The sequence below is a fragment of the Otolemur garnettii genome, unplaced genomic scaffold (genome assembly GCF_000181295.1).
Source record: "Otolemur garnettii isolate 467f Iridium unplaced genomic scaffold, OtoGar3 scaffold00072, whole genome shotgun sequence".
In the NCBI taxonomy this organism is placed as follows: domain Eukaryota; kingdom Metazoa; phylum Chordata; class Mammalia; order Primates; family Galagidae; genus Otolemur; species Otolemur garnettii.
Genome location: NW_003852467.1, coordinates 9,876,444 through 9,889,956, shown reverse-complemented (window position 1 = coordinate 9,889,956; position 13,513 = coordinate 9,876,444). Strand labels below are relative to the sequence as shown.

The window sequence follows — 13,513 nt, the reverse complement described above, 5'->3', positions numbered from 1 at the left end:
TTTTTTTTTTTTTTTTTTTTTTTGGTCAGGGCTGGGTTTGAACCCACCACCTCCAGTATATGGGGCCAGGGCCCTACTCATTTGAGTCACAGGTGCCATGCTAGAAATCCTACTTCTTGAACTACTTCAAATTATCCAACTGGTGTGTGTTTCTTGCCAGTGGCTTGACTGATTCTATCTCACGTTCACATTCAACTCATCAGGAAATGCTATCATTTCTACTTTCAAAATATATTCCAAACATAACTAATTTTCATCACCTGCTCCGTTCCCACTCTAGATTAAGCCACTTTAATTTCTCCCCTGGATTAGAGCAATAGTTTAGTACTTCTGTTCTCTCTTCTTAGTTCATGCTGTTTTCCACATAGCAGCTGGTGTCATCTTTTTAGAAAGTTAGTCACATAAGGCAGTCCCCTGTGGTGGCTCACACCTGTAATCCTAGCACTGTGGGAAGCTGAGGCAAGTGGATTGTCTGAGCTCACAGGTTCGAGACCAGCCTGAGCCAAAGCAAGACCTTGTCTCTAAAAATAGCTGGGCATTGTGGCAGGCACCTGTAGTCCCAGCTGCTCATGAGGCTCAGGCAAGAGAATCACTTCAGCCCAAGAGTTTGAGTTTGCTGTGAGCTGTGACACCACAGCACTCTACCAAGGGCAACAAAGTGAGATTCTGTCTCCAAAATAAATAAATAAATAAATAATAATAAGCTTCCAAAGATTTTCCAGCATACTTCAAATAAAATGAAAACTCAAATTTCTAATAATGGCCAACAAAGCTTTGTTTAGTCGTCCACAGCTTCTTTTAGTGTCAGTGCCTCCTACTGTCCCTTAATTCTTACTTAACAACATTCTAATATAGGCTTCTTGAAATTCCATGAACTCTCACATTGTGCCACTATGTTACAGAATTTGTACTGAGTAGCATTCTATAGGGAATGTTCTTACCCTAGACATTTCCTAGAATGTTCCTAGACATTTACCTAGACATTACCCTAGAATGTTCTTACCCTAGAAGGTTCACTTCCCTCCTCATTCAGCTCTCCACTTAAATGTCACCACAAAGGAGACCTTCCCTGAATGCACTACCCAGAATAACCACCTACACTCTATATGCACATATGCAGCTTTCTTTCCATAATATTCACTACAGCTTTGTCTAGTCTATTCATTGATTTATCTATTGTCTTTTTTCTCTACTATATCATATACTCCACGAGTGAAGGAAATGCCACTTTTATTCACCACTCTATTATGAGTACCTAGAATAATACACAGCATAAAAGAACCCTAAATAAATGTGTGGTGAATAGATGAATGAGAATGCAAATATATCAAATAAATTAATCTCAAATTTAAAACATTAATTAAACCAATAAAATAAAATAAAACCAGCACGACAGAACAAATGTACCTGAAAACTCAGCCTACATATTGGGCAGCACCTGTGGCTCAAAGGAGTAAGGCACTGGCCCCATATGCCAGAGGTGGTGGGTTCAAACCCAGCCCTGACCAAAAACTGAAAAACAAACAAACAAAAACTCAGCCTATATACATTAAAAGGAGAGCTTTCCAATGTCAAGTGTTAAAAGAAATGCCTATGTAATGAAAAAGTAAGATCAAACTTAAAGGAAAAGCCACTTTATAGTCAAAATTTGCTTAATGAACAAATTTTTAAAAGGCAGATTGATAAAACAGCATCACGCTAAATAGCCTCATTCCACCTCTCACACTGGAACTGTTCTTTGCAATGGAATTAGATATATCCAAAGCCAATTAATAGGACTTCCTTTCTTGGACAATGGCAGTATGTGTATGTTAGCATTTCTCGCTCTAGGCTTCCTGTTTTGTGCTCCGTGCATAAGCGAGTGTTGAGGAGGGGTATCTCTGCCACACACCAGCAGTTTCTCCTCCTCCTCCACTCCTTTCCTCCGAAGTTAAAGGACACAAAGGATCTGATTAACCCCACCCCCTGAAGTTGGCACCAAAGGACCCTAACTCATCAAAGCCCAAGGCAAGCCATGGAATTTGCCCACGTCCTACGGCCCTATATAAAAAAGGTCTCTGCCTGCTCCCTGGGACGCAGATGCCATCTTTGCACAGCCCAGTTAGGTCACCCTCCACTTTCAGTAAACCCGGCCTGAACCTCCTTGGTTCTGATCTTGTCTCTGGGCACCTCTGCTTAGGCCTTTCAACAAGAACCCTTGTTGGAGCCGGGGCCAGGATCGGTGGCTCACATCTGTAATCCTAGCACTCTGGGAGGCCAAGACAGGTGGATTGCCTGAACTCCCGGGTTCCAGAACGCCTGAGTCAGAGCAAGACCTCGTCTCTAAAAATAGCCTGCCATTGAGGCAGGCGCCTATAGCCCCAGCTACTCCGGAGGCTGAGGCAAGATAATCACTTGAGCCCAAGAGTTGGAGGTTGCTGTGAGCTGTGACTCCACTGCACTCTACCCAGGATGATAAAGTGAGACTTTTGTCTCAAAAAAAAAAAAAAAAATCCCTGTCGATGAACATTATCTCATTTAAAGAACTACTATTCAGCACTTCATACATCAAAAAGGGTATAAAAGTGTACATGTTTGGCAATAAATAATAGAAAGAATAATAACATACCTATGCCTAGGGTAAGCTGTAAACAGTGCCAAGAATTTTTGAAGCTTCTTCTTTCTTAGATTTCAACTAACTTACTTTCTTTCTTTCTTTCTTTCTTTCTTTCTTTTATTTCAGGCTCCTTTATTCCATGAATATTTACAGAACATCAACTATAGGCAAAACATTGACATAATGATTGAAGATAACATTGGGACAAATATATAGATTTTATGAGGAAACAAAAGCATTATCTACGGATCAATTATGAGATAAATGTACTCATTACCACCACTCCTAGTAAAGTTGAAGATCCTAGCTAGTACAATTATGATAACTTAAAAATCCCAATGGTTTGTAAAAAAAATACAAATTTCATTACTTTCAAGTTACCAAGTTACTTGCAAGTTACCAAAAACAAAAGAAAAATTCAGCAATGTAGCTAACTTCAAAATAATTATACAAAATCAATTATATTCCTATGTAAAAAAGAATTACAAAGTAATATTAGAAAAAGAAAGATAGCATTGTATCAGCAACCAAAATAGAAAGTACCTATCAATATGGCTTTAATAAGAGCTGTGCAATTTTTTTGAATACATAATCATTTACTACTTGTCTGTTACAGAATACACAACAAAATACAAATAGCAAACAAAATGTTTTTTTCCTTATTATGTTTTTATCAAAGTCTAAAAAAAATAGATGACTAATATATTTAAATAAAAGTAAAAAATAATTTCTAAAAAAAAAAGCAGATCACGCCCAGTCTTATAGACAGTAGAAATAGAAATACTTCAAAATCATTCTACTTAGTCTGGACATCCCTGATAGTAAAATTAGAAAAAATATATTATTTTAAAGGGGAAATTACAGACATATTTCATGGATGAATAAGGATGCAATATGATAAACAACATATTGACATGTTGAATTAAAAATTGATGTTTAAGTAATATACGTTGATCAAAATTAAATCCAGTTTGTGTGAGAATTAGTCATTATTTTATTTATTTATTTTGCCCACACCCCCTCACTCCTTCTCTGTCTGATCTCCCCTTCCCCCATGCCCCACCATGTCATTAATTGTCATTAATTTGACAATTAGAAAGATTTCAACTTTCTTCTGCCCTCAAAAGGTAACCATTATCTTGAATTGTCAGTCAATTCTTTCCTTGCCTTTTAAAATGGTTTTATGCATGGGGCAGCACCTGTGGCTCAAAGGAGTAGGGTGCCTGTCCCATATGCCGTAGGTGGCAGATTCAAACCCAGCCCTGGCCAAAAACTGCAAAAAAAAAAAAAAAAGGTTTTATTACATATAAAAACTATATAAACCTGCATAAAAATGAAATTATTGGCTGTCCTGTCACCTGTGTTTTCACCCATCATGGTGTTTTTAAGATTTATTCCTGTTGATGCATTCTATTTTAGTTTATTCATTCTCACTTGTATACATTATTCAATTATAGGAAAATATGCTAATTTATTTATCCATGTTACTCTTGATGAGTTTTCAGGTGGCTTTCAGTTTGCTGTACTGTTCACAATTCTTCACAAATAGTAATGAGTAGTCTTTTACATATATTTGCATTACTATTGGCCTTGGAACCATCCTCTCTTTTTACAAGACTGTACACTTCTATGTTTAATCAATTTTGCATTTATTTTGCAATTACTCTGAGGGAAGGAAACCTTGTTTTCCTCATTCTGGCATTCTTAGTCAGCAGTTTACTGAAGCCCTTAGAAAATACACTGACATCACCTTAGGTAATTCATTCAGAGAAGCTCTTAAGTTAACACACCAATACCAATTAACTGCCTCCATAGACCTGTTTTCCTTTCCTAAAGGGCCCCACAGAACCCTCTGACATATTTTTAAAGATATATAAAATATTTCAATAGTTCTATAACAATCACAGATTTTTTTTTATAAAATTGTGTTGGTATTCTCCAAGTATCTTAAAGTATCTTAAGTATCTGACTCCAATGAATATATAGACTCTCTAGTGGAATAAGAGAAAAAAGGATGTACTTTTATCTCAAATTGGTGAAATAATTACTCATTACAATGTCCAATTCCAATTAATCAGTTAATTTCAACCCTGATTACAATGAAGTACTATATTCTTCTTCTCACTAAGGAAGCCTGCTAGATTTAACATGTGAAAATACATAACAAGAAGTTCAATTTAAATTTGAGATAAATAATGAATAAAATTTTGGTGGAAATATGTCCAACTTAATATTTGAGATCTATACATAATAAAAACTATTCGTTGTTTATCTGAAATGCAATTAACTAAGCATCCTGTATTTTATCTGGCAACTGTATACTAATTCTACCAGTTAGAGCGCTCAAGGTTTCCCTCAAGCTGTTTGATTTTCTTAAGATGTTTTCTGTATGTGAGGAAGTCACTAGCTGTGGGAACCCTGATTAATCTTTTATAGCTCTTACCTACATCTTCTCACTTTATACATTATTTTCTAGCAAAGCACTGAGAATCTTCCAAAAACTACTTGCATAAGGAGGATCACTTTGCTCATGGTTCTCTAATAAGAACATTTTCCAAAATGCAGCAAGTTTTAATTTTCAAAAAACAACACACACAGCTTCTCACAGTGTAATACGGCTGTAGGGGCAGGGCTCTGTGCCTGGAAAAATCACAGCCCTCTCTAGACGCTGCGCAAAAGTGACGTGAAGAAGCCTTTTGAACCTTACCAGCTACCATACTGCACTGCCTTAATTGGACTTCCCCTTTTGCTTTAGCCTACCTGGTTGGCGTTTCTTTGCTGCTGGCTGGATCTGTCACCATCTAGGACAGTTCTGCCCATTTCCCCTAGCTACCCGGGCAACTTTCCCGTTCCAGACCATCTACAACAAGTATCATTCAAAATGTCCCACCAAGAGGGTGCCACAGGTGGCTTACCAGACTTAGAAGACAGAAGCCTTCTTAGCAGCCGTGAGGAGAGGTCTGGAGAAATGGCGGGGAGGGAAGCATGCTTAGACAATGAAATGGAGGCCCTGAGTCTGGAAGTGACCGGAGATGGTGAGGGTACCAGGGATGGTGATCCCCCCAGGGGTGCTAACACAGACACAGAAAGTTCAATTGAAGACATTGACATTGATGACCTGGAGGACTTTGACCATTTCTCTATCAATAATAAAACTCTGTTCCGTCACTACGTAGAGGAAGGGGAGGAGAGAAAGGAGGAAGGAGAGAAGGAGGAAGAGGCAGAGGAAGAGGAGGAGGAGGAGACAGAGGGAGAGGAGGTTCAGGTGCATGTACAGGGCAGTGAGGCCAACCATGAACAACAGATTTTATTAGATGAGGATCAGGCCCTGGAGGAATGGTTATCATCAGAGACATTGGCCCTGCCCCTACCTCGCTGGCAAGTTGTTACTGCTCTTCGGGAGCGGCAGCTGGGTTCAAGCTCCCGCTTTGTATATGAGGCCTGTGGGGCAAGAGCTTTTGTGCAGCGTTTCCACCTGCAGCATGGTCTTGAAGGTCATGTGGGTTGTGTGAATACTGTGCACTTTAACCAGCGTGGCACCTGGCTAGTCAGTAGCAGTGATGATCTGAGGGTGATAATGTGGGACTGGGTGTGCCAGTGGCCAATATTGGACTTTGAGAGTGGACACAGAAATAATGTCTTGCATGCAAAGTTCCTTCCAAACAGTGGTGATTCCACCCTAGCCATGTGTGCCCGTGATGGACAAGTACGAGTAGCAGAACTATCTGCTGTCCCATACTGCAGGAATACTAAGCGTGTAGCCCAGCATAGGGGAGCCTCCCACAAATTGGCTCTAGAGCCAGACTCCCCTTTTAAGTTCTTAACATCAGGTGAAGATGCAGTTGTCTTTACCATTGACCTCAGACAAGGCAAGCCAGCTTCAAAAGTGGTGGTAACGAAAGAGAAGGAGAAGAAAGTGGGACTGTATGCAATCTATATGAATCCTGCCAATACCTATCAATTTGCAGTGGGTGGACGAGATCAGTTTGTAAGAATTTATGACCAGAGGAAAATTAATGAGAGTGAGAATAATGGAGTCTTCAAGAAATTCTGTCCTCATCACCTGATTGACTGTGACTCCAAAGCAATCACTTGTGTTGTGTACAGCCATGATGGCACAGAGCTTCTGGCCAGCTATAATGATGATGATATTTACCTCTTCAATTCCTCTCATGATGATGGTGCTCAATATATTAAGAGATACAAGGGGCATAGAAATAATGCCACAGTCAAAGGTGTCAATTTCTATGGCCCTAGGAGTGAGTTTATAATGAGCGGTAGTGATTGTGGGCACATTTTTCTCTGGGAAAAAATCATCCTCTCAGGTCATTCAGTTCCTGGAGGGGGACAAGGGAGGTGCAGTAACCTGTCTTGAACCTCACCCTTACCTACCTGTGATGGCAACTAGTGGCCTAGACCATGATGTCAAGATCTGGGCACCCATAGCAAAAGATTCCACTGAGCTTATTGGGTTAAAGAATGTGATTAAGAAGAACAAGCAGGAACGAGATCAAGATAGCTTGCACCACACCAATCTGTTTGACAGTCACATGCTGTGGTTCCTTATGCATCACCTGACACAAAGAAGTCGTCAGCAGCACTGGGGAGATCCTGAAGTTGAAGAGTCAGATGAAGACCTGTCTGAGTCTTCCAGTACCTCAGATACATCCGAGGAGGAGGAGAGCCAAGATCGAGTGCAGTGCTTGCCGTCCTGAAAGTGTCACACCCAGTGCAGCTTACAGACCGCCTCAGCATATTGGACTTTGAAATTTACTTGACCAATTTAGATTTGTTTATAGATTCATAGATTTACCTTTTGTCTTTTATTTTGCAAAATATGTACTAAAATCCATCTCTTCTATCTCTTTCCTCCCTTCTTCCCACATATTCTTCCTGATTCCTCTCCTTTTACCTGGTTTCTTTACCCCCCCCTTATCCTTACATGAATTCATGAGCAATTTATTTATGCCCTTTTCCCCCTATTTTCTCCTATAATTGACTTTTGAAGTTTATTCATTTTATTGGAAAATGCATAACCTTATTAGATATATCTTGTCATTTCTAATATTCTGAAAACTATTACCTTTTTGACATTTTCTAATCTTCAGCAGTTTATTCTGAAAATCAAATTCTTCTGCAGACCTAATAATTTCAGAAATGTATTTATTCTTTACAAGTAAAGTAAAATGAAACAACCCATGGTTTTGACTGGTACTGACACTCGTCTGCCCACCCTCCCCTCTCCCTTGCCCTTGCACACTCAGAAAAGGAGAAGAAAAAATGGTGGGTAAATAAATTTCTTATCAGATAATTCACTCCCTTAGAATAAATACCTTGGGGTTATCCACATTTTCTGAATCTCTATATTAATAATATTGATTAATTTGAGCACACTGAAGCTAGTAAGAAATAAATTTAATCACATGAAATTGTTTACTCTGCACTTTCAATTTTCTCAAAGTTTCATGGTTGAGAACTCCCACAGGATTACCTTCTAGGGATCCCTTCTGGGACAACCATCTTTTGTAAGATATTGGGCAGGAATATAAGAATCCCTCATATTTAAAAATATACATTCCAATTAATTTTTTTTATTTTTATTTTTTATTAAATGATAGCTGTGTACATTAATGCAATCATGGAGTACAGTGTGGTGTTTTCATATACAATTTGTTTATTGCAGCCCACATTCCAATTAATTTTTAAAAATAATGTAGTGAAATTGTTTATACTTACAGATAACTATTTGATAAAATGGGAAGCAAATTCCTATTAGACATTATGCATTGCTACACTCTCAGCTGAGTTTAAATTGCTTTAAATATAGTTTTAAGTCTTAAGTTAAATTGAATCTCCAATTACAATTCATTAATTTTTATTTTTGTTTTATACATGCTATTTGTGTGGGTAAATGCAGAAGATCACTTTCCCCCCAGCACTCACAAACCATAACACACCCTTTGCAGACATTTTTTGGGGAAAGAAGGATATAATGAAACATCTTATGTCCTGACGTTGGCTTTCCTTTAATAATACTCCTTGAAATGGGTAGTATCTCTGGTCCCTTGGAAGCAAGTAGAGAAACTTGCATAATGAGATTAGACTTTGGAATGCAAGATGACCTGACCAAAGCTCCTGCTCACTGAGATTCAAGTTAGGAACAACTGCCCTGAGATTTGGAGGGCTCAAGAAACCCCTACCAAAGTCTGCTATCAGGAAATGACCTTAAGAGTCCCCCTAAAGAGCTTACATTGAAAATGCAGTGAGCCTGAGCTGAGCACTGCTGTTTAAAGCAGGGCATAAGAAGAGAGAGTTATAAACTGGAATCCAAAGTTTGGGGCATCATGTATAATTTCATGGGATGTGAACAGATAACAACATTAACCAAACATTAGAAAAAGATCATTTGGGATTTTGGATGACAATGGGCCTTAGAACTATAGCAAAACCTGGGCCAGGCATGGTGGCTCACACCTGCAATCCTAGGAGGCCAAGGTGGGTGGATTGCCTGAGCTCAGGAGTTGAAGATCAGCCTGAGCAAGAGTGAGACCCTGTCTCTAAAAATATCCCTCCCAGCTACTTGGGAGGCTGAGGCAAGAGAATCCCTGCAGCCCAAGAGTTTGAGGTTGCTGTGAGCTATGACACCCCAGCACTCTACTGAGGATGACAAAGTGAGACTCTGTCACTTAAAAAAAAAAAGAAATAGCAAAAGTGGGTTCATTACACTTAGTTATTTTTCCACCTGCTATTTGAGAGCAGGACTGCTGCTGTGGGGGATTTATACTGTGCCAACTTAGCTAGGCTAAAACTTTGCTCAGTTCCCTGCATAACTCTAAGATTGCTTGTGCTACCAGAGACATTTGGCAAAAAATTTGGAAAGCAGAAGTAAGCCAGCAACCATATTTGTTTTACACTCAGAAAGTAGGAACTGGGGTACCAGGTGCTGCTGAAGTTCATGAAATTTTTTTCTGGCTTACCTTACTGGTGTGGGATAGCAGCTAGCCCACAACTGCTCCAACTCTCCCTCATATCCTTTTTCAGTTTCATTAATTTCACAAAAAGAGTGCCTACTTTTCCCACAGGGCACTCATGTCATCAAAGTTGGAAGTTTGGGGACAGTGAAGGATCAATAAAAGTTCCAGTCAGTCCTTGTGAGTTCCCTATATCTTTGTGGATTTCCTTTATCCTTACTTCCCCCTCATCCTTCTCTCCTGCCTGGCTGGCCTGCTGACTGAAGGCTCTAGCACCAGAAGCAAAAACAAAAGCCTTACTAAGACTTTTAAACAAGATCCCACAATTTAATAAGGCCTGGACTGTAGTATAAACTGCTTATTACATAATACATATGTCACCCACAGTGTTTCTGTTCCTCTGGTTGTACCCTTAGTGATACAACCTCCTCCATATGCTTTGGACTGAGTAAGTTGCTACTTTTATTTTGAAACTGTCATTTGGTGGAATTAAAGGCCCTTACAGGAAGGGGTTGAACTTGATATATATGTGTATTTTATACCTATCTACCTACCTATAGATAGATAGATAGATAGACTTAAATGATCTCAGAAAAGAATACAGACTATGACAACAGAATTCCATTACAAATGAATGACATAACTTTTCTGAAACACATGGGGGAGGAAAGAAACTGGCTTAAATAACTTTGTCAAATAATGTTTTGAAGGGCAACTGTAAAGCTAAAGACAAAAAGAACTATATGTAAAAACTTAACTCTAGCTAGTAAATGTGTTGCTCAATGGGGTTCAGGTTACTAATTCTCAACCTGCTTTACACGTATATCCAAGGTTGAACAAGTAAATAATAGATGATGGATGGTGAGAACCAAATTTCTTACTTTCAGACAGGGAAATCTTAGTTAAACAAGGAGGAAAGACTAAAGAACCCTGTGGTACTAGATTAAGGAGATTATCAGTATGATCTCACAATTAATATATATAACAGATGTGCGTATTATATACAGATGTAGAAGTAATTATAGAAATGTGTGCATACGTGAGTTAGTGTACATACATATGTTTCATTGTCCTCTCTACTAAGAGGCCCTTGGTAGGGAGCAGTGACATCTCAGTAGCAACAAGAGCAGCCAGCACCCAATCTTGATTTTTAGCACTATTCTCCAATAAAAGGAATTAGGAATCCTTGGACAAATGGCTGATTCTAGGGCTGAGGCAGGGAATATACAAGATAAACCTGGAGCATCTTGTAGTGTCATATATCAGAAAAGTCTTATAAACAAAGATGAGAGCATTATCAAAGGAGCACATGAACTAAATGAAAGTTTCCAACGTCCAAAGCTAAAATAATTTGAAAAATAACTCTGAGCAGTGGCTCATGCCTATAATCATAGCACTCTGGGAGGCAAAGGTGGTGAATTGCCTGAGCTTAGGAGTTCAAGACCATCCTGAGCAAGAGTGAGATCCTCATCTCTACTCAAAATAGAAAAATTAGCCAAGTTTTGTGGCAGATGCCTGTAGTCCCAGCTACTGTGGAGGCTGAGGCAATAGGAATACCTAAACCTAGGAGTTTGAGGTTGCCGTGAGCTTTGAAGCCATGACACTCTACCCAGGGCTGAGAGTCTATTTCAAAAAAAGGAATAATTTGAAAAACAAAACAATTAATGTGGTACCCAAGGCATAAAATGAATATTTATGATTCCATGCTGATAAATAAGTAAATAAATAAATAAGGGAGCAGAGACAAGTCCCTCTTCAGAATAATTCCCAAAACAGCAGATACTTCTTCCTTCTTCAGGAGATGGAGTTTAATTCCACCCTGTTTGAGTGTGGGATGGCTTTATTGTCTTTCATTCAAAGAACATATAAAAGAGTATAAAAAGAGGAAAAATAGTTACTTTATAGTAATGTGACAAACACCACTTAACCACGTGATGGACATTAACATCACCAGTGATAAATCACATGGATTTCATATGCCTTCAATGTGATACAGCAATAAGACCATTCACCCCATGATTATTATTCTCTAAAACCTATAACCCCAGTCTAGTCACGAGGAAAATATCAGACAATATCAAATTGAGGAACATTCTACAAAACAATTGGCCAGTACTCATTAAAACTTTCAAGGTCACAGGAAATGAGGAAGGCTGAGAAATTATCACAGACATAATAACTAAATGCAATGTGTAATCCTGGATGGGATACCGATAGAAAATAAGGGCACTGGCCTGAGCCCAGAGAACGCCCTGCAGCACCACCTCCCACGCAGCAGGCGTCTCTGTTCTGAGCTCGGAGGCGTGCGGGCTCCCAGGCAGCCCCCGCGTGCCCTGCGTAAGGGGCGAGGTGGCACCTGGCGTGCCGCGCGCGCCCCCGGCTTCCCCCAGTCCGCGCACGCGGACCAGCCCAGGGTAGCCCCGTGCAGGGAACACAGGCTGGACGAGGGCCCCGCCATGGCGAAGCCTGCAGCGGTGGCGTCGAAAGACCTGAGCCAGGTGCCAGACGAGGAGCTGCTACGCTGGAGCAAGGTGGAGCTGGCGCGGAGGCTGCGGTATGCCCAGGGCGAGAAGGTGGGCCTCATGCTGGAGCACCGTGGCCTACTGCGCCACGTGAACAGGCGGCTGCATCAGCACCTGCTGGAGATCCGCAGCCTCAAGGACGTGAACCAGAGGCTGCAGGACGACAACCAGGAGCTGCGCGAGCTCTGCTGTTTCCTCGAGGACGACCGGCAGAAGGGGCGCAAGCTGGCACGTGAGTGGCAGAACTTCGGACGCCATGCGGCCGACGCCGTGTGGCACGAGGTGGCTCGCTCTCAGCAGAAGCTGCGCGAGCTCGAGGCGCGCCAGGAAGCCCTGCTGTGTGAGAACCTGGAGCTCAAGGAGCTGGTGTTGCTGCTGGATGAGGAGCGCACCTCGCTGGCGGCGGCGGGAGGTGCGGGCAGTGGAGGTGGCGGTGCGGGAGCCCTCATCTCTATCCACAGCCAGGCCAGCCTGAGCGGGCCACTGGTGGGGGGCGCAGCGGGTGCAAGGGCCCGTGACGTGGGCGACGGCAGCAGCACGTTGAGCACAGGCAGTGGAGGCAGCCCGGACCACCATCACGGTGTTCCACCCCCACTGCTGCCCCCCGGGCCGCACAAGGCCCCCAAAGGCAAGGCTGGAGCTATGCTTCATTTCCCCAATGGCCTGTGTGATCCCTCGTCCACGTACATCAGGCAGCTGGAGACCAAAGTGAAGCTGCTAGAGGGTGACAAGCTCCCCACACAGCAGGTGGGCTTTGGGGAGTTCCGGATGCGGCAGAAAGGCTTCTCCCCATACCACTCGGAGTTCCAGCTTGCGTCCCTGCCACCTTCCTACCAGGACTCGCTGCAGTATGGCCTGGCCTGCCCTGTTCCTGAGCTGCCCTCGCCATCCCCTGCTGGCTACAGTTCTGCAGGACAGAAGCCCGAGGCTGTTGTGAACGCCATAAAGGTCCTGAAGGTACATGAGAACTTGGCCTGGCAGCTCCAGGACAGCTGTGAGGAGGACCTGAGTGAGAAGGAGAAGGCCATTGTTCGCGAGATGTGCAAAGTGGTCTGGAGAAAACTGGGAGATGCTGTCAGTTCTAAGCCCTCCATCCGGCAGCACCTGACTGGGAACAAGTTCAAGGGGCCTTTGTAGGGCCGTTCTTCCATGGACATAGGCTGGCTCTGCCTGGATTCTCAGGGAGAGTTCATGCCCCAGACATGGGCAGGACCTCTGGCTGAGCCACTGTCGTCTTCTTCTGTGGTGAATTGTACCTAGGACACTGCCTTCCCTGGCCTGGCCGCTGTGGGTCTCACATGCTGACAGCCAGGCCTCCATCTGCTGCCTCACACACCAGCAAACTGGGAGGATGAGAAGCTACTGACCATTCACTGCAGCAGAGCGGCCTCCATGAGGAGAGGCTGAAGGCCCAGGAATGTCCC

The 13,513-nt window shown here is 42.0% G+C and overlaps 1 protein-coding gene and 1 pseudogene across 1 annotated transcript; both read left to right on the top strand.

Annotated features, from left to right (window-relative positions):
• The first annotated feature begins 5,477 nt into the window (after positions 1-5,477).
• LOC100960796 lies at positions 5,478-7,311 on the top strand (annotated as a pseudogene).
• Positions 7,312-12,023: 4,712 nt separating this feature from the next.
• Positions 12,024-13,226, top strand: LOC100960487 (coiled-coil domain-containing protein 85C-like). The gene has a single exon (XM_012807593.1). It carries the CDS (start codon positions 12,024-12,026, stop codon positions 13,224-13,226), a length of 1,203 nt encoding a protein of 400 aa, XP_012663047.1.
• The last annotated feature ends 287 nt before the right edge of the window (positions 13,227-13,513 follow it).